At 46.8% G+C, this 21,875-nt stretch overlaps 8 protein-coding genes across 8 annotated transcripts; 4 read left to right on the forward strand and 4 right to left on the reverse strand.

Moving 5' to 3' along the window:
• The first annotated feature begins 10 nt into the window (after positions 1-10).
• On the forward strand, positions 11-1,474 carry LY89DRAFT_637808 (uncharacterized protein). The gene is made up of 2 exons (XM_018211547.1): positions 11-572; positions 622-1,474. Exons 1-2 carry the CDS (start codon positions 192-194, stop codon positions 1,330-1,332), a joined length of 1,092 nt encoding a protein of 363 aa, XP_018076178.1. The 5' UTR covers positions 11-191; the 3' UTR covers positions 1,333-1,474.
• Positions 1,475-1,802: 328 nt separating this feature from the next.
• On the forward strand, positions 1,803-4,746 carry LY89DRAFT_608360 (uncharacterized protein). The gene is made up of 2 exons (XM_018210496.1): positions 1,803-3,574; positions 3,625-4,746. The coding sequence occupies exons 1-2, from the start codon at positions 1,932-1,934 to the stop codon at positions 4,577-4,579; spliced, it is 2,598 nt and encodes an 865-aa protein (XP_018076179.1). The 5' UTR covers positions 1,803-1,931; the 3' UTR covers positions 4,580-4,746.
• Positions 4,747-5,119: 373 nt separating this feature from the next.
• LY89DRAFT_681218 (uncharacterized protein) lies at positions 5,120-6,552 on the forward strand. Its single transcript, XM_018214233.1, has 2 exons — positions 5,120-6,091; positions 6,172-6,552. The coding sequence occupies exons 1-2, from the start codon at positions 5,270-5,272 to the stop codon at positions 6,532-6,534; spliced, it is 1,185 nt and encodes a 394-aa protein (XP_018076180.1). The 5' UTR covers positions 5,120-5,269; the 3' UTR covers positions 6,535-6,552.
• A 3,363-nt stretch (positions 6,553-9,915) lies between these two features.
• Positions 9,916-11,170, reverse strand: LY89DRAFT_714863 (uncharacterized protein; the record flags this gene model as incomplete). The annotated part of the gene is made up of 2 exons (XM_018218158.1): positions 9,916-11,071; positions 11,127-11,170. 2 exons carry the CDS (start codon positions 11,168-11,170, stop codon positions 10,024-10,026), a joined length of 1,092 nt encoding a protein of 363 aa, XP_018076181.1. The 3' UTR covers positions 9,916-10,023.
• Positions 11,171-11,655: 485 nt separating this feature from the next.
• LY89DRAFT_637815 (MFS general substrate transporter) lies at positions 11,656-13,806 on the reverse strand. Its single transcript, XM_018211548.1, has 3 exons — positions 13,098-13,806; positions 12,572-13,036; positions 11,656-12,525 (listed from the first exon to the last, which is right to left on the reverse strand). Exons 1-3 carry the CDS (start codon positions 13,632-13,634, stop codon positions 11,719-11,721), a joined length of 1,809 nt encoding a protein of 602 aa, XP_018076182.1. The 5' UTR covers positions 13,635-13,806; the 3' UTR covers positions 11,656-11,718.
• Positions 13,807-14,231: 425 nt separating this feature from the next.
• LY89DRAFT_681220 (Non-heme 11 kDa protein of cytochrome bc1 complex) lies at positions 14,232-15,549 on the reverse strand. The gene is made up of 4 exons (XM_018214234.1): positions 15,398-15,549; positions 15,041-15,158; positions 14,528-14,656; positions 14,232-14,479 (listed from the first exon to the last, which is right to left on the reverse strand). Exons 1-4 carry the CDS (start codon positions 15,497-15,499, stop codon positions 14,415-14,417), a joined length of 414 nt encoding a protein of 137 aa, XP_018076183.1. The 5' UTR covers positions 15,500-15,549; the 3' UTR covers positions 14,232-14,414.
• Positions 15,550-15,988: 439 nt separating this feature from the next.
• On the reverse strand, positions 15,989-16,857 carry LY89DRAFT_550248 (uncharacterized protein; the record flags this gene model as incomplete). Its single annotated transcript, XM_018208295.1, has 2 exons — positions 15,989-16,558; positions 16,606-16,857. Coding segments are annotated over 2 exons (822 nt in total), but the record flags the coding sequence as incomplete, so codon positions are not given.
• A 2,827-nt stretch (positions 16,858-19,684) lies between these two features.
• LY89DRAFT_681223 (uncharacterized protein) lies at positions 19,685-21,849 on the forward strand. The gene is made up of 4 exons (XM_018214235.1): positions 19,685-20,430; positions 20,483-20,804; positions 20,854-21,513; positions 21,568-21,849. Exons 1-4 carry the CDS (start codon positions 20,011-20,013, stop codon positions 21,594-21,596), a joined length of 1,431 nt encoding a protein of 476 aa, XP_018076185.1. The 5' UTR covers positions 19,685-20,010; the 3' UTR covers positions 21,597-21,849.
• The last annotated feature ends 26 nt before the right edge of the window (positions 21,850-21,875 follow it).

The raw sequence follows: 21,875 nt of genomic DNA on the forward strand, positions 1-21,875 counted from the left end.
CGACCGAAGTACTTTTTGTTTGTTTGTTTGTTTCTTCTTGCTATTCTGTAATGGCTTTTTCTTTGCTTGGCAGTTTACTGTAGGACGTTCAGATCGTTCTAGTAGCTTGATTTGATCTAGCGCCCTCAACTAAAAACGCGGCTACGGAATTCGGATTAACATACCCCACGGTCCCGAGCTACTGCCCCACCATGTCCTACAAAAGGTCAATATCTGCCAAGCAGGATGTCCCAAAAACACGCTCAACGATGGCGACATTTAAGTCTCTTCTCTTCAATGCGAAGAATTCGTTGACAGGTGTAACACCAGAACCCATTACGAATTTATTCCCCAAGGTAGATCCAGAGATCGACGGAGAAGATTGCGACCATGATTGCTCTTCATGTGTGGTGAAATGGCCTAAGGGATTTAAGATTGATGAGGAGGATGAGTTATATGGACATATTAAAGGATGGTCTACACATGTGCTGGTTGCGACTGGGAAGACAGATTGGGTTCGGGATGTTGCAGATGAGAAAGGAAGTGTTATGGAAGCTATTGAGAAGAAGGCAGATGTGAAGCCAAGTAATGGAGTAAGTCTTTCTTACACCTGTCACTACATTGTTGCTAACATACTTCCAGAGACTAATGTTATCTGCCTCGAACATACCGACCCCGAACCATAATTCAGATTACTCAGAGCCTACAACTGTCCTGCTTCTTCCAGCCTTTACCATCATCGAGAATGTCTCCCCCAAGAACGTCAATACCTTGATGTCTGAATATGTCAACAAAGCACCTACAAATACGAGCCCTCTTGAGCCAGTTTCTCTACCTGCGTCATTACCAGATCCTCTCCCTACAGCCGAACAATTGACATCTCGTCCATGTCCACATAGGGCTCTTATTCTTCTCTGTTCTCAAAAGACTCGAGATGCACGATGTGGTCAATCTGCGCCATTACTGCGAAAGGAGTTAGAGAGACATCTGCGAGTTTGTGGACTATTTCGAGACTTGGACGATGAAAGACCGGGAGGAGTTGGGGTATACTTCATCTCCCATGTTGGTGGACACAAATACAGTGCCAATGTAATGGTATATCGCAAAGCAGACGCGTTTGGTCTGGATACTATTCAGAGAGGGAAGTTGGACGGAGATGTGTGCCCGCCACCAAGAAAAGAGGAAGGAGAGGCTGAACAAATGGGTGCTGCACAGTGTATATGGATTGCTAGAGTAAGACCTGAAGATTGCGAGGGGTTGGTGAAGTTTACGGTCTTGCAAGGGAAGGTCGTAAAACCAGAAAGGCAGCTCAGGGGCGGATTTGATAGACAAAGAGGAGTCTTCAGCTGGTGATACTCAGACAAGATGGTAGACTTTGATTGCACAGTTATGGGAGCTTGGCGTTGGTTAGATTGCACATGATCAATGCTCCAGAGCTGAGCCTAGACGGAGTCGCTGCATATAGAACATTTTTGCATATGAAGGCTTCTGCTCCTAACAAGTTTTCAAAACTCCTTGTGACCATCAAGGAACGGTGAGGAAAGACTGTGGTGGCTCAAGAGGAACATACTGTATGAGCCCCTTTTCATGTGCAGCGCTTATTCAGGGGAGATGATCCATAGTGTGGAGAAGTTTTCCTATTAGACGACTCATCCCTCAGCTGGATTTATGCAATCTGTACAAAACAGAGGTCATATTTCTGCATGCTGCAAATAATTGTGATTTCTCCTGGACCCCTGCATTCGCACGTGCGAGAATCTGGTGGACCGTGCACCTGGGCAGACTAAAAGACTCGCTTGTCGCCCCTAGCAACCCAAGAACCAAGTCAACACCGCTTCGTGGAGAATTCCGAAATCCAAACCTACCTCTATTATAGACATGAAGATCGTTATTTGACCTCTTGGAGCTTAATTTTGGGAGCTCTTTGAGATTCTCTATCATTGTTTGCCAATATGGCTTCCCAATATCCATTGCCAGAGACATATTCACACAGGCGCACAAAGTCGTCTGTCTTGTCCAACTTATCATTCATGCACAAGAGAACTCCCTCGACGGGAGCCACGCTATCTTCAAATGTATCTCACGTCTCTCCTCATGTGTCTCCGACATTTGAAGCGATGCCATTTCTCCCGCATGATCATCCGCATTACAGAGCTCTCGGCGAAATTCAACAGAATCAACAAACGCAAGCACAACCCTTGCCGAAGAAGTCTCGGGACGGTGGCCGGCCTAACACGAGCGAGACTGGTTCCCGACCACTTCATAAGAAGACACTGAGTTCGATATCCCTCAAATCTCTTGCTGGAAAAGACGGCGAGAAGACCTCGAAGACGAAAGAGCCCAAACCAAACAAGCCGAAGAAGACTAAGTCATCGACGAATCTCGCAACTCTCCTCAAGCGCCCAAAATCGTCGAAAGACTTGAACAAGGAAGCAGTGGAAGAAGCAGCTCGAGTCCAAAAGGACAAGGAGAACCAAAGCCCTACGTGTGCTGATGCGCCTCGACCTCCGCCAATATACGCACAATTCTCCAGCGAATTCTTCGCGAAGCAGCCATTGGGAGGAAAGTTCTTGGAGGATGAGATAGACCTATACACGCCGGAGAACTATTCACCTCGAAAGCAACGGAACTTTTATGAAGGCCCTGGGTACCAGCCAAGCTTACTCAAACGCGACAACGGCTCGGCTACCTCAGGCTTCCAACGTCCAATGTCGTACCTACCAACGAGCTTCAGTATTGGGGATATCGGCAGGAGAATTAGCAATGGCTCAAATCACAGTGTCGAGCTTATGAGGAGAGTATCAGGAGGCAAGAGACCGAGTTTGGAGAGGAAGGCTACTGCTACATCCGCGAAGTCAGAGAAGTCAGCCAAGTTAGACAAGGCAGCTCCAAATAAAGGCCAACGGGTACTGGCAGCGGTCTCGGCGTTGGGTTCAAAGCCAGCAAAGTCTCCAGAGGCTACATCTGTGCCCGTGGTTGATGATAAAGATGTCGATCGAGAATTTGAAGCTATGCTGGATAGGCGCAACATCCCTGAACATCAACGAGGAAAGATGCGGAAGCTTGCGATGACAATGAAGAAAGACTTCATCAAGCAAGACTGGGCTGAAGTAGCTGCGGCGAAGAACGGCAGACCGGGAACCAACAGTAGCGACTCAAGTGCTGATGCTACCAGCGGTACCCAAGACGTTCCTGCCGCCAAGACCAAGAGACCGAGGAGTCGAACATTTACACTATCAAGAAACCACAAAGACACTACGGCGGATAACAAGAAGGCGAAAGCAGAGGGAACGATTGGCAAGCATTCTCGACAGCCATCTACAGAGAACATCAACAGTGGGACTAGATCATTCACAGCATCGAGTGTTGCAGTCGCACAAAACCTGGTTGCCAGAGCAAAGGGCCAACTTCCAGATGATTTCATCTCATACATGAGGAAGGTGCAAAAGCCGGAACTAGTTGAAGTTGGTAGACTTCATAAGCTGAGGACTTTATTGAAGCATGAGACTGTTGCATGGACAGACGAGTTTGTTACCCAAGGTGGAATGGCTGAAATAGTTGGCTTGTTGCATCGAACCATCGAAGTGGAATGGAGGTATGCTAGCTTCCCTCCCATCATTCTCCAGTGATCTAACATTTTTACAGAGAAGAACATGAAGACGCGTTGCTTCATGAGGTTCTCCTCTGCTTGAAAGCCCTTTCCACTACGGCTCTGGCATTCCAACACCTCAGCATCTTCCAACAGACTCTCTTCCCTGCTTTGATCAACATGGTCTTTGGCGAAGACAAGAAGGGACCTAGCGAGTTTACGACCCGAAACATCATCTCTTCTCTGTTGTTCACTTACTTGAAGTCAGCACCACTTGCGGAACGTGCAAATCGAGCTAGGATCCTTCTTGGCTACCTCAAAGATCCTGAACCAGTCGAAACCGAACGACCAGTTGGATTCGTCCTTGAAATGAGAAAGCCACGTCCATACCGAATTTGGTGCAAGGAGGTGACAAATGTTACCAAGGAAGTCTTCTGGATTTTCCTCCATCATGTCAATGTCATTGCTCTTCCCGGATCTAGATTCCACGAAGAGGAAGACTGCGACTTATCAGCTGGCGGTTTCGATAGCACCAATCCTTACCATGTGTACATGGCTAAGCACTTTCCTCAAGAGCAGCCTCCAGTACCAGCTGCACCATATGTTGGTGGCGTTGAATGGGATGCTACGAATTATCTGGCTTCGTATCTTGATATTATTAATGGTATTATGGCAAGTCTGCCCACCAGAGAAGAACGAAATACTCTTCGCGAACAAATGCTCGTTTCTGGATGGGAGAAATGCTTTGGTGGTACACTGAGAACTTGCAAGGAGAAATTCTATGGTGGAGTACATGCAGGCCTTCGATGCTGGGTCGCTGCTGCCGTGGAGGATGGTTGGGACACGAAGGATGTTCGCTGCGGTCCTTGCATTGAAAGCAAGAGCTCACCAAAGAAGAGTCCCAAGAAGGCAGCTCCAGTCGAAGATGCCCCTAAGATTGACATGAAGTTGGATTTCCTTGGTGGCGGAGCTGCAGGAAAGAAGCCTGTTAATGACGATGTTTGGTTGTAAAGGACTTGTACGATTCTTGTTTATTGTTTTGTTGGGTAAGATTGCATGACTCGAGACTTGAAGGTCTCCTTTTTTCTTTTTGTGTTATAAGGAGTTCGGCTTGGATCCTTCTTCTCTTATGATTCGCATGAATAATGATGATGATACGATGGGATACTGTACATAAGTTGAATGTTATGAATCGAACTCTACGTGTCTATTGCAATTGCGTGCAGTGACAAACATCTGGTTGCTGATGTGTTGTAATACCTTACTGGGAAGAGGAGTCATGTCTGTCTTTAAAATTTAAATGACTAGGCAAGTCTTCCTAGTTATGTTTAGACTCAAGTGATATCTGTAGTTGGATGATTGAAAAGTAACCGAGTTCTGATTTGAGGGATTCACTTGTTGTGAAAATTCGAAATTAAGTCATTCACCTCTTGAGGGTAATCGAGTCTGAATGTGACTGTTACGGAAATTCGTGACTGAGGCACCATCAGTGAATGATTCAGGCAATTCTGAATATTCATAACAAACTCATTCCAATAACCATCTTGTATACACAATCACCTTGCTAAACGATCAAAGAAAATGTATAACTTGACATCATTTCAAGCTGTTTATGTTGTTTTTACCACTTTCCTTCATACAAACATCTAATTTCCAGAACTACCAGCGCTACAGCAACTTAAGATCACAAAGAATAGCAACATGAACCAACAACACCACCATAATCTCCGTTCTCATCCCCATCCTTCAGAATCACCCCAACGTACCCCCTCTCCAACCCGGTGCCCCATCTGCCTCGAGGACCTCTCCACCAACACCGCACAGTTCCTACCATGTACCCACAACTTCGATCTCCCCTGCACCATCACCCTCTTAACCGGCCCACCCGGCCCCCAAGCCCGCCAATGTCCCCTCTGCCGCGCCAAAATCGCCGCCGTACAGTACAACTTCGTCTCCGCCCCCATCTCCTCCTGCTCAACGCATATTCCCGGTTCCTCGACCTTCGATTCCGGGCCCTTTATCCGGCCAGACGAGACTGTGACTCCGAGCATGAGTGAGTGGGAAAAGAACAGGAGGAGGACGTTGAGGGCGTTGAGGTTGGTGGAGGATTATGATCCGTCGCTTTGGCAGCTTTTTCATATGGGTGTTTTTGTGAGGGAGGGTGGGAATGTGGTTTTGGTGGAGAGGATGGTTAGTTTGAAGGTTATGCAGGTGGATGGGACAAAGACGGTGGCGTTGTTGGTGAGGAGTTTGAGTGTGAAGGTTGTGGAGAAGGGGATGGTTGAGGAGCCGGATCTGGATCAGGAGGAGGAGAGTCCCGAGGATGTTGAGGAGGCGAGGGAGGAGGTGAGGCTTTTGTTGAAGGCGTTCGGGGTGACGAGGGAGGAGGGACCTTGGAGGGATTGGGTGGAGATGAAGGTGGATGATCCCGAGTTCAAGGTTTTGAGGGATGGGAAGTTGTTGGAGGTTGGCGCGAGGAAGTTCTTGGTAGTTCAGAGGAAGCATGGAGCTGAAGACATCACAGTAAGTTCAGCGCTATCCTCCACATCGAATATAGGAACAAGTCCAAGAAGGAACGAAGAATCGAGACTGACTTACCATAGATCACAAATTGCACCTCCCTCACCGAGCTCTTCCCTGCAACAACGATCCTTTCTTCCAACTGGGCTGACGAAGACTACGACTCCGATTCCAACCTCATCGACGGCATCTCCAAAGCTGCTCGCGTGCGAGCCGTCAGCCTCGCACGGCAAGAAATTCAGGGCGTATTCCAATTGTTCAGAACCCTCAGCAGTTTCGAAGACATCCGCGATCTAGAACGTGGAAGCACGGGAATTTTGGACTCTGTGAAGCAAGAGGATCTGGAATGCGAGTACTGCGAGGCAAAGCACCGGAATGGCGATTGTAAGCTTCCGAAAGCCGCGGAGTTGACTGGGGCGTTTTTGGTAGAAAGGATGGCATTGTAAAATGCAGGTATGCTGTAGAAATTGGATTTGGTAATCTTGTTCTAGACTTGGTAGGACAATGAAATGGCTAAATTCCAAGTATAAAATATAATTCATAAGTGAAATAGTTCAAGAACAATGTGAAGAACAATGGGAATTACTTTTCTTCCACAGATTCCGCTTTTCCTATTTATATTGTCCCATAAGCTTTGGAACATTATTATGTTGAATTCCAATTCATACGGGCAATCGAGCAGTGCAATTGGACAACGAAGATATGTGAAGTGAAAGGAAAAACTTGAGAGCAAAAGTGAAAAGCGTGGCTGGCAATGCGTCGATCGATAATCAATAGTGGTGTTTTGTTTATGATGACGAAAAAAAAAAAGTAAAAGTCAATAGAGCAAAAACATACTAGATGTTCTTAACCTCTGTCGAGTAAACTCGTGCTTGGCAAGCCAAGGTAGGAATCAAACCTACAACATAGAGGATTTTGGGCTATTTCAAGAGAGGTGAAAGATGTGTTGAACACCAGACTTTAGACTCCAAAGGCAAACCCTCCGCTACGACCCCGAAGGGGAACTTTGGGTTAAATCCTATGTTACTCGCTTAAAATATTTCCTAAATTGTTAGTAAGTTGTCCTCTCCCACTTGAGCCAGCGTGACTCGCCCCGCTTAGTGGGAGAGGACAATAAGCTTTTGCTTAAATAAATCTATAGAGGGCGGACCGCGAAGCTTAAAGGTGACTCCCAGCCTCGCAACGCCGAACATTACTCTGCCTTTGTTTGGAACCTGAAAGTAATCAGGCCATTACGGGATCATACGCATTCATACCCTGATTAATTAAAGAAAGTTATTACTATTTTGAAGCCTCCTGAAAATTACAAGGCCTCCGCACCTCCGCGCCTCTGCACTTCAATATTCCAAGACTCCTGCACCTTTTCATCTCTGCCTAGAGCCCTAGATTGCTATAGTGCCACCATGCAGGATCCTTCGACCAAGACCCTTCAAAAAACGATTCACGCCCTCTCGCAGAGTACATCAATTGCGATCGTAATATAGCCGTTATGGCTTCCACTTTTATCACCAACGTTCATGCTGCCCCAGCACCGGACGGTCCGGTGCGGACCGCGTTCAACCACTCCGAGCGCCTCAGATTGTTGGTGCTGGATGCAGTGGTGGTAGCTATCTGTGTACTATCCTTCACTATCAGTCGATAACGGTTATATGAAAGCCTCAAGTAATAGCAAGGAAGAGAAGTAAGCTCATTAGACTTAGTAGCTGTGTATTTACGGAGGAGAAACGTACGACTCGATGTATTGCCATTTCGTCTTGCGAATTCGTGCACGACTTTGACCGCTTCTTCGTCCAAACCTTTTCCCAGGATTTCTTGAAAGATGAAGCCTGGCGGCTTGGTAGGTTTATTGGGAAGTTGTTTGCGCCAAAGAGCCTACAAATTGTTTTTATACATCTATAAATTTATGTATAAGTCGTAATCAGATATCAGACATTCTAAAAATGACAATATTTGACAGAGATACAGTCTTTTCCTTCGACCCAGACTCTCTTCGATGGTGGGAATAAAATCAATGCGTCTAAACGGCGTAGGGAAAAGATCTGGATCTGGCATACATTGAGCCGAGGGAGATCTACGAAGAATGACCCCGAAGCAGGCCCGAAACTGGCTATTACCACAAGAGGTGAGGGAAACTTCTGCGCACCTAGAAATGCAACCTTATGGAGCTCACTAGTGTCGGCCTAATGTGTTGGGATACAACAGTGCACTAGATGTTAAGCTTCTGTGCTGAAATGCCGAAGTCCATGCGTGAATGGAGGGGCCCCTCTTTGTAAACAGCAATCATTTAAATCATGCTTTCATAGGAATTGGGATTAGAAAATGATGTCCTAAACTTCGTGGGACAATATGAATAGGTTAAGTAATAAGTAGACACCAAATTGTGAGAGAACAAGTGACTTGTTTTATCCGGAGAGAGCCTGCATAGAGCCAAACACTTGACGAATACAAGGCTTTCGCTATTTCAAAACTCAAATAATTGCTTGTTTTACGTACTTCTGTTATTTTAGAGCATATATTTGACTAGCAAAAATTTGATTGTAATATGCTTGAGTAATTTTCAAATGTTTTTGATGTGCATTTTTTTGGGTGGGTGCACGGTTCACTCCTACGGAAGAAATAGCATAACCCAAATTTCTACATTACCTCGAAAATTTTGATCATATCGGAAGTTTCAACTCAAAACAGCCTCGTCGCCATCCTCTTAGCCAGCCTCGCTGCTATTTTTACCGCTATCCTCTTCGCCCTCCTCGCAACCAAACCTCGATTTCGAGTCTCAATGGCAGGAATCTATTTCCCCGGCTTGACGAACTTCAAGACGCCCAAAATCAAGAAAGGATTCTTCCAAAGCGATTCTTCCAACTCGCTTTCGGCGCTAAGCCCAACGGATACATTATGTGGCCGAAAGACGCCGACCATCTCAACAAGACCAAGTACATTGATCGCCTTAACATGGAGGCAACGTGGATATCTGAGATCGACCTGTACTTCCCAGTATGGCGCAAAGGAGAGGGATGCCGAATGTCAGAGGAGAAGGCTTAAGAATTGCGCAGAATTGAGCTCGAGCAGGTCAGTCATCTTCTAACTCCATTGTTAGATGCTCATAAGGGACATTAGATAAAGGCAGACGATGTTAAGCGGCATTGGTCGGAGAAGATTGATAAATTCGGCGTCACCGATTTTGATAGATACGCGCATGAGGTGTGTGTGAATCTCGGTCAGCATAAAAGAGACTCAAGCTAATGGCCGAGACGATCTGGACCTTCCATCACTCCTCAAGTATTGGAGTCGTTTTGAAGAAAGGTTGCTTTTTTATAAGTATTCTATGTTGAGAGCCAGCTGAAAGTGATTTCGTCCTCGCGACGCGAAGATGAATTGACGTGAACCTCCTAATCCGAGCTCCTGTTGCAGATTTCGTTTATGTATCTGTTCTATTCCATAGCACTTCAATGTATCGACTCATCTACTAGGAAGAAACATTATGGCAACCCGGCTATGCCAAAGGCCATTGTGGCGAGTTACAGTCTATAGTAGCAAGCCCATTGTCTGGAAAAACGAACTGACTTTAACCTAGTGTATATGTGATCAAGAAATCTCGAATATCCAACCGCATGGGCTCCCCTCACTACACCTGGACTTGATAAAGAAAGGTTTCCACAGAACCAAGACATTTGGACCGTTGATATCAAGTCAAAAGCACTCACTGGAAACGTCAAGCGTTCAGCTAACTTTATCAGAAAGCGTACTTGACATCGAAACTATCGGGTTGTTGTACGCTCTCAAACGTGAGATTGTCAAGGAACTTTGTGATACAAACCAGCAATGGCACTGCTCCTGACAATTCCGCGCTTACGTCTTCACACACTGACCCAAATGATGAGACCAAGGACAGAATATCCAAAGTAGATGACATCAAAAGCATAGGCCTAAGAACACATTCAAAATTCATCATCCTCGCCAAGCTCCCCATGATCGGCAAAAATCTTCCGAATCTTATTCAACTCACAATCCCCATTCCTATGCCCTCCAAGATCGCAGTGCTCGCAATGAATACCAGGCCGAACATCTAAGATCCCAGTAGCCGTAGGTTCCGACAGGATAATCGTCGGATTTTGAATGAATGCGAATTCCAGCGCCCCCTCAAATTCCTCGCGTGCTAAGCGAACCACTTGTTCCCTCTTGCTGCGTTCGATACCATACAACTTGTCAGGATCTGCAGCCGGTGGTCGTGTAGCGTAGATTTCGTTCATTTTCAGTGTTGATACGATCAAGATGTCCTCACCTCCGTTATCGTCCTTGACGATTTGTAGAGTTTTTCTGACATTTATTCTAAGACCCTTATCATCGTAAAGGATCTTGTACAACAAGCCGTTCTTGTGGAACCGCGCGAAATCTTGCTCGAAGCAACCCACCCGTGCCAGAAGGATTTTGACGTTATCTCGGGCTTGAGCTATTCCAGCTGGGTTTAGCGGGCCAAATCGATGCACGTACGCCTCGCTCTCTGCGTCGATTGGCAGAGTTGCTATCACAAATTTGCGAACCATTGTAGAAGCTGTGCCAGCGTCGTGCGGTACTTGGTCGATTCTTACATCGATACAGCTGTGCATAACGATGAAGTTATCGCCTTCTTTGGTATGAATGCCCCGCTTCGCAAGACACATCCTAATCCGACAACCTCCTCCTTGTCGAAGGCGGCGGAGCTCTAGCACGCGGTCACGCTCAGCGGGAGCCATGTCCGTCCTTAGTTCCTCATCTGGTCGAATGAAAGGTCCGGACATGAGTGGGGACTCTGCCCGAACCGGCCCGGTAATATGCTTCTCATGAGTCCCGTCCTCGAAGTTATAATGAATCTCTTCGATACGAGATCGACATAAAGGACAATTGCGCCCTACAATACCCGAGCTCTTGAGAAGCCTACTGGTACAAGCCAGATCGAACTCGTGACCACAAGGCACCATCCGTGCGACGTCTGAAGATCGATACTCCCTAGCAAGTGCAAAGTCAGTAATTGACTGGATAAATCAGGGAAGGACACTCTTACATGCAGATGGAGCAACGGACAGGAGATTCTGTTCCAGACTCCATGGGCGTGCCAAGTTGTTGGATTGGGATGATGATGATTAGATGAAAAACGATGGTTGATGAAGGGGATGAAGGGGCATTGTATCTCAACCAAGATTATATGCTACCCTCGCATGTCTGATTATATCTTGTGAATCAAGCAGCGACTACGGTCAGAGCAATGTGTAGCGCTTGCAATCATAACCCCTGCCTTGGTGATTAACATACAAAGAATTTTTGGAAATATTCATAGGCATCACTAGATGGACACTGCATATGGGAGGAAAGGCAAATTCTGGAGGTTTACTTGAGCATGGTCTTGAGTGGATGAAAAGCACGCAGCAGAACGTCCAGCAATATCTGGGAGCTTCGGGGAAGCAGAAGTGCGGAAATCCTCGAGCTATTAGTGGGGTTTGAATAGCACTGGCAATTGGCATTTGCACGTCAGAAAACCGAGAAAAGACACGGCAAAAAGTTCAGCAATACACCAGAAACCCTATGAGGGAACTGTGCAGAAGAGGTTTTCGTCAATGATAAGTGACCAATATGTTCGGATTGAAAGGCAACAATTACTAAATGGCAAGCACACCACCATTCTCAGCGTCTCTACTTGCTGTACGTTCCTTATCTGCTTCAACTCTGCGCATTCGGGTATGCTTCCGTCTACCGAACAACCCAAGCATGAGTGGCAGGGGTACGACGACCAGCGCAATGACCGTCTGAAATATCAGAGGTTTGTACATATTTCCAGGCGGTCGAGTGGTATGATTATCGGCTGTTCCGTCATTGGGCCCACTAGCACGCAGTGCGTCCGAAATGATAATGAAGATACCACCAAAGAGTTGGCCGCCTGTCCAGCAAATTGTACTGGTGACCTCGGGAGAGACTGGATGTGTAATCTCAATGAGATACTCGAGGACTACAGGTACCAAACTGAAAGATGCTGCGCCAAGGATGGATAGGATGGCGTATGGAGCTGCAAGATTTCTAGTTTGAGGAGCCCAGGTAAATGCCAGGTAGCAGATACCAATAATGGGTACTTGTAATTTAATGGCAAGGAGGAATGTCTTCGTCTTGTCGATGATGGGTGATGTGACAGCAGAAGTTACCAGCCCAACCACAATAAGTAATGCTCCAGCGATTCCGGCGTCGTTCTCGGAGAACGAGTAAGGCTGGAGGATCTGGTTGATGAGAGACGAGATACTGTTGAAAAGACCAACGTAGATAGTGAATGGGATCATGATCATGTAGAATTCTGGTGAGGTAAACAGGAACTTCAATGATGGCACAAGAGGCTGCTTCTCATCATGCCCAGTCGGCGAGGGCGGAGTTGGAGGGTGAGCCGGGATGAAGAATGACGGGATCGTTGCAACAGATGACTATGACTGGTTAGAAAAGAATGGTAGAGGGAGCAATGACACTTACAATAATTGCAATGTACAGAACCATGTTCGGGATATCAGAAGCACTATTGGCCCAAGAGGGATCAATAAGCTGAGCTAGAGCTCCTCCGAATGGATTGGCCAAGCTCATGATAGCTGTTGCAGCAATTCTTCCACGGTTGGTAAACCACAGATCCGAGTATCTGGTGGGGGCTGAAAGGACGAAAGGCTGAGCCAGCCCAGTCAAGATCTGTCCAAACATCACTCCTCCAAAGTTTCCATGTTCACCAGATCTCGTAGCCCCGTACCTTATCCAATTACCCAACAGAATGAGCACCGAGGCTGCGATGATAGAAGGCTTTGGGCCCCCATGGTGAAGTGTGTAAATCACCACGGGCGAAGCAGCTACAAATGCGAACAGAAAGGCAGTGCTGAGCCAATTGACGGTTGACGGCGTAACATTGTAGTATTGTGAGGTAGTAGTTGAGTTTGCAGAGAAGGAGAGCCACTGTTTTGCATAAGCACGACACGATTGAGGCTGGCTGGATTGTTTCCAAAGAGGCACTTACATCCCAGCTGACGATGATGTTCAGTAACACCAGCTGTACCAATCCGAACCATCTTCTCTTGTAAACCTTGTATACACGCCCGGTCGAGGTTCCATCCGCTTGGTTCGCGCCATTGCTCTCCAATCCACGGTCTGCAGCGACACGCTGTGGGGAAGATCCATCGTCCTCGGGGCCAAGCAGCTCGTCGTCGCTGCGGACTTCATGCAAGGCTTCTACCTCCCCAATCTCGCCAGGGTCGCCAGTATCATTGGTAGATGTGACCTTGAGTTCGTCGTTACCTTTGCTATCGACGCTCCCGACGCGGTTCCCATTCGAGCTTACATGCGAGCTGCCGTTGGCAGAAGTAGCCGCATCCCCTTTGCCTTTATGCTTGAGACCCCTCATCCTCAGAGGTCTCATAATTGTCCACCCTGGAAGTGTCTCCCCTGCCGATTCGGATTTCTCATCAAGAGCTGGGTCGACCGACTTGCTCGCTGGTACGCGACTCGGTACCTTTTCTGTGTTTGACACTTCGTGGCTTGCTGACTGGGGCGCCATAGCGCTACGGCCCCGATAAATAGTGGATTAGAGTGCTGACCAGCCAAGATCCTCTCACTGATGAGGCTCAAAGTCACCCTTCACAATGGAAAATGAGCGCATTCATAACCTAATATTGAAGTATCTAAGTGAATGTATTATAAAGATTCACATAGAGAGGGGAAGCGTAAGCCGATAAGGTCGTGTGGACAGTCCGGGGAAGTGTGCTCGAAATAGTAAGGCCGATATCAGCAGATCCATGAGCTTGCTCGGATGGGACACCGCAACGAGACCGAAGAACTTTAGGACCCAGAGTACCACGGCTTGGCTGTGCATGTTTGGCTTTTTTGTCTTGTGATAATCCGAGCCGGCTCGAAATACATGACGGCTTATCTCTAGACTCTGATAATCTGATAAATCTCGGAAAGTATTATCCGACTCTAATCAGTAGACTTTCTTCTCAGATGTACGGTGCTTTGTTTGTTATCCGAGGTAAATAGCACCAAGTGAGTAAGTAGCACGAGTGTTGACTAGTTCAAACCATGTCTTACTCTCTTGTAACAAACCATTCGGTAGTTGATTGATAGCCACTTGCTCGTTTGGGACGCGTTTATAGTACCGTCTATGAATTTTCCTATACTACATGCAGAACCGCTCAAAAGGGATGCTTATGCGGTAGTACAAAAAAGGTGATTCGAGGGAGAAATTTGTACAACCACGATCCTCCAATCCCCCATCTCTCACATCATCTATGTCTGGGCAATGAATTGCAGATATTGTCGATTTGAAAGGCCAAAGACTCTACTTGAGAGCAGCCCAGAGCTTTGGTGCAGCGCACTGGTTCGCGCAGTGAGCTAAGTGGAAGACTAGAACATGTCAGTAGGTGGCAAATCCGTAAGAATAGACCAGCATACATTCTTCAACACAGTCTTCGTTGGGGTGCTTCTTGTCCACTGGCTTCCCCTCATCGGCACCGGTAACTCGCTCAACACACTCATCGAAGTGGTGCTTTGCTGGTGAGCATTGCTTTGACTCCTTGCATTCTGTGAAGAGTTAGCAACAGTCCTAGTACCTCATATCCATGGAAATAGTGTCGAAAGAAGCTGCAAAGACTTTGTTCAGATGACAACCGGCTCTGAGGAAGCAACTCAATTGAACATCACTACTCTTCGGCGACCTTGAGACGAATACAACTAGCATATGGAACACCCGTGAAGGTGGGTGTCAAGTACCACTTGACTGGTATCCAAATTTACTCAAGTAATTCAAGTAATTTGGATGTGCCACTCGCCTCAAGGTATAAGCTCAGCTTCCATGCATCCAAAGCCGTGACGCAGTGCATTCGAAGTCTTGCCCTGACATCTCAATTGTGTATCGGAGCTTGCAACCCCAATATCTCTGCAGGTCTATATATGAAATGCACTCACCCTCCTCGAACTTCTCCTTAGGATCCTCGGTCTCTGGCTCGTCCTCTTCCTCTTCTTCCTCTGCTTCTTCGGGCTCGTCCTTGGATTCCTCGTCTTCCTTGCCTTCCTCTCCAGATTCCTAAGTAACAATGATATTAGCATATGTACGCAATCATAGCCATGTAGCAGACGGATAAAGCCCTCTCAGCCCCAAAGCTCCGCACCACCCGCCAAACTCAATCCCGTCTCATCCCTCTCTTCCCAAAGCTCAATTGAGACTCAAACTCCCTCGCACAGCTCCAAAATCTCCAATCTCAAGAAACCACTCTCAATTCACACATAGAACCCCTCAAGCACCAAGTAAAGGCACAAACATACCTTCTCATCATCCTTCTCCTCCGGCTCAGCAGCCTCCGCCCGAGCCTCACCCCACGGCAGCGCCGCCTCCAGAATGTCCGTAAAAGTATCAAAGAAGCCCATCGTGCACGATCTCAATCTCTCTTTCTGGGAGACAGGCCGGTGGAAGGTCAATGGTTCGATGTTGATGAGGTGGTTGAAAGATTTGGCGAACCGGAACAGCTTTGATTCGGAGACGTATGCGTTGTGATTGGTTGAAGAAAAATTGAGCTAGGAGGTCGAGATCAGCTGATCTGCCTGGTTGTTCCGAAATTCACTGGGACAATTTTTTGGGAAGATGGGGAAATTCATTGTTCGAAGTCAGTTCAGGTTTTGTGTGATCAAAATGTGTAGAATTCGTGCTTCTGTATCTGGGACAATCTACTACAATCCCAACCTGAACACCTTGCATCATAATGTAAATGAGCGAAGAACCGCCGCAAAGAAAACGCTTTCCTAGGCGCCTCTTCAACCCTAGATTTACTTGACAGAAGAATATTTTGAGAGATCGTTTCGTCCCCCCTACGCTTTTATGATATTTAGCTACGGATTCGACTCATCATCCCTATCTCTTTGCCGTTCGGCCTCGTCCCTCAATCTTCGATCTAAGTCAACACCCACGGCTTGTGCCTGAGCTTCCTCATAACCTGGCGGAGGTTCGTCCGGAGCTGATTGTTCTAGCTTTGGTGAGTCCGTCTCAGGTGGACTTCTCACTCCATCGATGCCACTGTCTCTACCTGGCCGAGTTGGTATTGGACTCAGAATCGTGGGTCCGTCATCCTCCGGCTCAACTTCTCGAGCAGGCTCATATGCTGGCAGTTGCTCCAAGTGGACGTTTGCCAGGTCTACATTTCCTGCTCCATGTTGTCCACTTTCTCGTGCTACAGAATATGCTTGCTGTAGTCTCTCCTTTATTTGCTCAAATGTGGTGTGATAGTCGAAAGCTCCTCCTTCTCGGAAAGTAAATTTCAGTTCGACGGCCGCATGAGCTGGTGGTATACCACCCCCAGAGACTGGTTTACATGTTCCCACCCAATAATTCGCTCCAAAGAATGGTGCTCGTACATAGGTATCTTGAAGGTTGAGGATGGGTGACGAAAACGATTGGAGCGCTGGGGTGGGTGATGATGGTAGATACACTATCTAATCTCTGGTCAGCAAAGTATTGAAGGGTGGGAGGCTTCTCGTACTCGTTGATTCGTGATATAGACAATTCCAGCATCGCTCTTGATCGATAATGGCTCGGCTCCTGGGAATGTATTTGGTGTTGAAATCTGCAGACTAACTCGTGGGGGCGATGTGAAGAGTATCCGTTCGTTTGGTAGCTTGACAAAACTATCGGTGTTGGACGTGGTCATAACCCAACTTTGATTTGATTTTAGCTCTCTTGCTTGTGCTGCTTGCAGAGCATAGGAGTGTTGTTCTTGGTGGAATTGATACATTATGGGGGTAACGGAAGACGTGGAAATAAGGCTGGAGGAGAAAACAATAGAAGGATGGTTGATCCCAAGAAAACTTACTTGATTGACATCTTGTCTCTGCTACCTGCCTCTGCGGCAGATGTGACGGGCCCAGGTATGCAGTGGGGTGGGTCGCCTCGAGTCGAGCCGTAAGTGCTTCTAGGCAGGTAGTTCGCTCGCCGTGGGAACCTGCTTGGGGAAAAGGATGTGATGCTTCTATGCACGCAGCAGGGAGGTTAGGCTTCTCTGCGAATAGTAGAAGGATGAAGGCGCAGATATGGCGTCGTCGAAGACTTTCCTGCCACGGCTGGGGTAGTAGAAGCGGAAGGTGATGGCGGGGCAGGTTGTGGGGGCTTTCGGATTGGACCTTTTTTATCCTCGATGCGGAATGACGGCTAAAGGCTGAGGATGTGGTGTTGGGCAACTCACAGAAAAGGCAGACAGAGGAGTTAATCAAGAAAAGTGCATGAGATTCCTAAATATCAGGACGCCAGAGACGGCAAATGGAGAGAGACAATTTTTTTAAGTTGCGGGCTGTTCCCGCCCCTTTCATCGGCCTCGTCATCTGCCCACCGGCCTACCTTCAAGAACCTAGTAAATGCATTTCTCAGTAGTAAGTCAGAAGGTTGGCTTATCAGCACTTGAAGAGCTAGTCGGCTGTCCTAAGATATTCGCCGCTATAAGGTCAGTGGGGGCTTGCTACCTTAAAACAGCGACACCACCACCTCCTAAGCTGTAACCGAGGTGGTCATTTCCTCGTCGCCCTCATCTTCGTCACCATCATCTTCGTCACCCTCATCTTCGTCGCTCTCATCCTCATCTTCATCTTCATCGTCCAGGAAGTCTGCAAGGTTCAGATCGCCCAAGACGGAAGCCTGTGGCTGCACTACATCAGCTTGCATTTCTTATACTGACCAAAGTTTACACATACCTCGTGGTAGTAGTCGGAAGAGTCCTCAACGCCAAACTTGGCTTTCTTATCTTTCCAGTATGCTTCAACAGGTTCTCCGTTCGTCTAATGTCCCCTATCAGCATCTGAGTATCGAATTAGAGGATGACTGACCTGTTGGATGGCCATTGTGCGTAGATCCTCAGCACGCTCCCTTGAGACATTACTTCCCTCTTTTTTTCGCCATGTTTGGAAACATGCGTTGATTTCAAGAACCCATGCTTCCTCCATCATCACCTGATCAATGTATTGACCGCCATTCATGTTGTCAACATCTTTGGCCCACTTCAGGTATCCGTTTTTGGCATTTCCGAAACCGAACGCCAAGTTGTAGAAGCCGTGCTTGACCTTTGGCGTCTTGCAGCTCCTCAAGAGCAGGTGGTTGCTTGTTGACATTGTGTTGAGAGATCAGTTCTTGATTGTGCGGAAGCTTTGACGCGTGCAAGTTGTATTGTATGGAAGTTGTGTTGCGTGGAAGTTGTGTCGAAGAAAGGTTGCGTGTTTTTTTGAAAAGTAGTTTTTGGCGAAAAAGGATATTTTATATAGAAGCCAGCTGAAGGTGAATTCATTTTGCGAAGATAGATTCACGTGAACCTCGAAAACGGTGGTCCCATTGTAGATTTCCAGTAAATGGTCGTTTATGGTCATTTAAAGACGAGGGATATTGTTCAAGCGTTAAGAGTACGACTCCCTACCTAAAAGCCTGAATGATGTTTGAGCTTCAATACCCAAATAACTCTCCATTAAATATCACACGTAGGGTACGTATTTATTAATCTCATGTAAACTTTATGCTCTGTGCAATATCCTCTTATTTGTGCCTACGCGCCGGTGAGTGTGCTCATGAGATGCGACAAGCCCATTTCGAGGTAGCTTTCAGGCACTGACTGATCTTAGGTTGGTCAAGAAGCACAGAGACCAATGATTTGTGTCATTCAAGAAGCGATTTGCTGGGATCAATAGCAAATAGCCAATGATTGTATTGCTGTTTCAAGAGTTGAGATCAATTCAAGCAGCATGCTCCTTGAGGTTTGGATGAATATAACATTACATTGGGATGGAGAGCACACCTTACGGGAAGAAAGATTTAACTAAAGATGGGAGAGATGGGCCATAGTGAACATTGACGAGGGCGAAGATATGATTTCAATACGAAATGAAGAGGGGCCTGAGGTTCTTGCGGTAAAGGGAATCTTCATCCCCAGTATGCTACTTTAGGACTTAGCAATGTCAATTTTGTTACTGCAACGGAAATCTCAAGTTTGACAATTCGAGGTTGTTTCCAGGCACTGATCTTAGGTTGTTACTTTTGAGCTTCTAATGTACTCCCACTAGGTCGTACATAACTTTCATTGAGCAAAAAAAAAGATCCCTCGAGAGACTTTTGCGGGATAGAATGTCAAGTAGCTCTCGAAAACAACTTCGTGGCATTTTCAAGAAAGATATTTAGCTCGAAAACATGCCATTGGAGATGCCGAGTGTAAGGTCCCCCGTAGACATAACCCACGCCAACAGAAAGCCCTTTCCACGAGTATAATCCAGTATCATTTCGTAATACAACGATGTTGTTTAAAGTGAGCAGGATTGTGTAAAGAGGTAGGAGGAATCAGTGCACTTTGAAACTAATGTAGACTAACTGCCTAGCTTTGTCAACGACCTAAGATATCGGGATGAATAAGGCAATTTCATTACATCCTGAAGATCGGAGTGCGCAACAAAAAATAAGCAACAAAAAGCCAGACTTTAAAGGAAGAGATGTAATGTATCGAGGAAGGAAAGATGTCGGCCAAGAAATGGCACGGACCACACCCGCAACAACTTCCGCCTCCGCTCACAAGACAACTATGGAATCTTCTTCCTCGAAAGCGTTTCTGTAGCTTTCGATATTTCGCCTTCCCAAGCTTCGCAAATTCCTGTACAACTTCTGAGATGGCGTGGCCATATCCATGAAGTCGTTTGCCACTTTTGGTCTAAAATTTAGTAACGAGTAAGTAGTCTTTAGTGGGGCAGGCAACCACATTCTCTTGGACACAATACACCTCCGAAGTCTATCAAATCTTGTCTTTTGAAGATCTCCTTACGACTATCCACTCGAGCTTCGATGCATTCTTCTGTAAGATTGCAGATATCTTCGACACATCATACAAACGATCCTCCCAGAGCCGAGCTCGGACATCGCCGCAGCAATGGCGACACAGAGTGAAGAGAATCAACCAACCTTGGTCGAAATCCGCAGCACTGGAGATATATTGCTGGATGTCCATTTCAAGAATACGTCGGAATGCACGAAGTCCATCCCAAAAGATGCTTTGCGAAGCCTGCGAACCAGGAAACTACCTATACCTTCTCCACGGATTCTATACCGAGTCCGACTCGATACTCTGAAGAAACACTCGGAGTACTTCCGAATCATGCTGAAACCTCAATTCGCAGAAGGCCTCGCTGTTGAGAAAGCTTTGAAGGATCTCGCGGATGCGAGTCAGGTTGCGTCGGAACTTGAGCCAGAGAAGTTGCCACGAGTGAGCATCATAGATGAAGATACAGCTACAAAGACCTTTGGAAGAGAAGCGGTGTTCCGGGACATGCTTCGGATCATCCATGGTGCTGTAAGTACCGTGTTCATGTTTCTGGTGGAGACTGGTTATTAACGAATATTAGGATCCAATCACATCTCCGATCACAACCCAGTTCCTTACTGTACTTGTCCTCATGGCAGATCACTATAATGTTACATCCACAGTCTCTCGTCATATGCAGAAAGTTCTTGTTGCTCACAAGTATCCCATTACTTTGGATAAGAATGGAGAAGAGATTTTGAGGCAAAGGGTTCTTATACAATTTCACACAGACCAGGGGATTCGATTTGCCAACTCAACCAAAGACTTGATCTTGAAAGGCTCTACGAGGTGGACCGGGATGGAAGATTTGAGAACGCACGAATACCAAGCTTCGTGGTGGGATCTCCCATCAGGACTGGAAGGTATGCTTCCTCAACTTTGTCTCAATCTCAAGATTCTAATAGAGTCTAGCTGAACTAACATACCGCCGAACATGTGTTCTTCGAACAATTGCTTCTATCCAAACTCAATACCTAATAATTTACAGTTCCAAGGAGCGACAGTGTAAACTTGGTTATGATTCAAGTGCGAGTTGTGACTCTTTCCAACTGGGCGAGATGGTCAAGTTCCTTACCAGAAAGGGTCTTCTGTCGTTGGTGCCCTTTCAAGCCGTCTCACCAGAAGATCCAGAGTACATCTGGCCAGAAGCATACTCTGGTGATATCGAATACTTGATTGGTGTTCTCCGACAATGTCCTTCCTATCAGATCGACCACAATCATGGCCACTGCGGATTACGAACCAGGCTTTTGCCAGCACTGGATTATATCAAGAGCTGCATCGACACAGGCCTCGGCATCAAACTCAATCGCTCTAAAACAGGACCGGCCTTTGAGTCGTGGATCCCATCCACTTCCGTACCTAGAAAGAAATCATTCTGGGTCAGTGGCAAGGATGGCGAGGATGTTGATGTCGGCGGCTATAAAGCAAAGGAGTTTGAATTCGTGCCATCTAGATCAAAGACAACACTTGGTGGAGGTGGTAGAAGTGTAGAGCGAACGCCGAAAGGATTGTTCACTGCTGAGAAATGGAATTGGGTCAATGAGCCCGAGACACCTATGATGAGAACAGGTGAGCTTAATGGAAATCGTCTCTTTATTGGGCATATTTGACTAACCATTACAGGTCCTACTCTTGATCTTGGCAGACGGTAGGGGCGTGGAAGTGGCGGGTACTCAGTGACACATGTACTATAATGTCGCTAGTCGAGCCAAACAAGGGGCAAGCGAGATTCACCCCAAGTCAGAAGCGTGATGGTGGAATTTTTCTAGCTATGCACGATAGAAGCGTGGATTGAAGGGTCCATCTGAGCTTGGATGTCTGATCGCTTTGTAATGACATAATGGCATTCGAATATGTGCCTTACTGCATCAAATCAACAGAATTAAACAGAAACGATGACCCGCATGTATTCTTCTGTTCGTAATTTATGT

This window comes from Mollisia scopiformis (genome assembly GCF_001500285.1).
Source record: "Mollisia scopiformis unplaced genomic scaffold LY89scaffold_4, whole genome shotgun sequence".
Classification (NCBI taxonomy): domain Eukaryota; kingdom Fungi; phylum Ascomycota; class Leotiomycetes; order Helotiales; family Mollisiaceae; genus Mollisia; species Mollisia scopiformis.

Coding starts and splice junctions, on each gene's coding strand:
- LY89DRAFT_608360 (XM_018210496.1), top strand. CDS start 1,932: ATGGCTTCCCAATATCCATTGCCAGAGACATATTCACACAGGCGCACA. Junction 3,575..3,624: donor ACCATCGAAGTGGAATGGAG/GTATGCTAGCTT, acceptor ACATTTTTACAG/AGAAGAACATGAAGACGCGT.
- LY89DRAFT_637808 (XM_018211547.1), top strand. CDS start 192: ATGTCCTACAAAAGGTCAATATCTGCCAAGCAGGATGTCCCAAAAACA. Junction 573..621: donor ATGTGAAGCCAAGTAATGGA/GTAAGTCTTTCT, acceptor ACATACTTCCAG/AGACTAATGTTATCTGCCTC.
- LY89DRAFT_637815 (XM_018211548.1), bottom strand. CDS start 13,634: ATGGCGCCCCAGTCAGCAAGCCACGAAGTGTCAAACACAGAAAAGGTA. Junction 13,037..13,097: donor ACATCATCGTCAGCTGGGAT/GTAAGTGCCTCT, acceptor TATGCAAAACAG/TGGCTCTCCTTCTCTGCAAA. Junction 12,526..12,571: donor TTCTGTACATTGCAATTATT/GTAAGTGTCATT, acceptor AACCAGTCATAG/TCATCTGTTGCAACGATCCC.
- LY89DRAFT_681218 (XM_018214233.1), top strand. CDS start 5,270: ATGAACCAACAACACCACCATAATCTCCGTTCTCATCCCCATCCTTCA. Junction 6,092..6,171: donor ATGGAGCTGAAGACATCACA/GTAAGTTCAGCG, acceptor GACTTACCATAG/ATCACAAATTGCACCTCCCT.
- LY89DRAFT_681220 (XM_018214234.1), bottom strand. CDS start 15,499: ATGGGCTTCTTTGATACTTTTACGGACATTCTGGAGGCGGCGCTGCCG. Junction 15,159..15,397: donor AGGAGAAGGATGATGAGAAG/GTATGTTTGTGC, acceptor ATTGTTACTTAG/GAATCTGGAGAGGAAGGCAA. Junction 14,480..14,527: donor CGAAGACTGTGTTGAAGAAT/GTATGCTGGTCT, acceptor GACATGTTCTAG/TCTTCCACTTAGCTCACTGC.
- LY89DRAFT_681223 (XM_018214235.1), top strand. CDS start 20,011: ATGGCGACACAGAGTGAAGAGAATCAACCAACCTTGGTCGAAATCCGC. Junction 20,431..20,482: donor TTCGGATCATCCATGGTGCT/GTAAGTACCGTG, acceptor AACGAATATTAG/GATCCAATCACATCTCCGAT. Junction 20,805..20,853: donor TCTCCCATCAGGACTGGAAG/GTATGCTTCCTC, acceptor AATAGAGTCTAG/CTGAACTAACATACCGCCGA.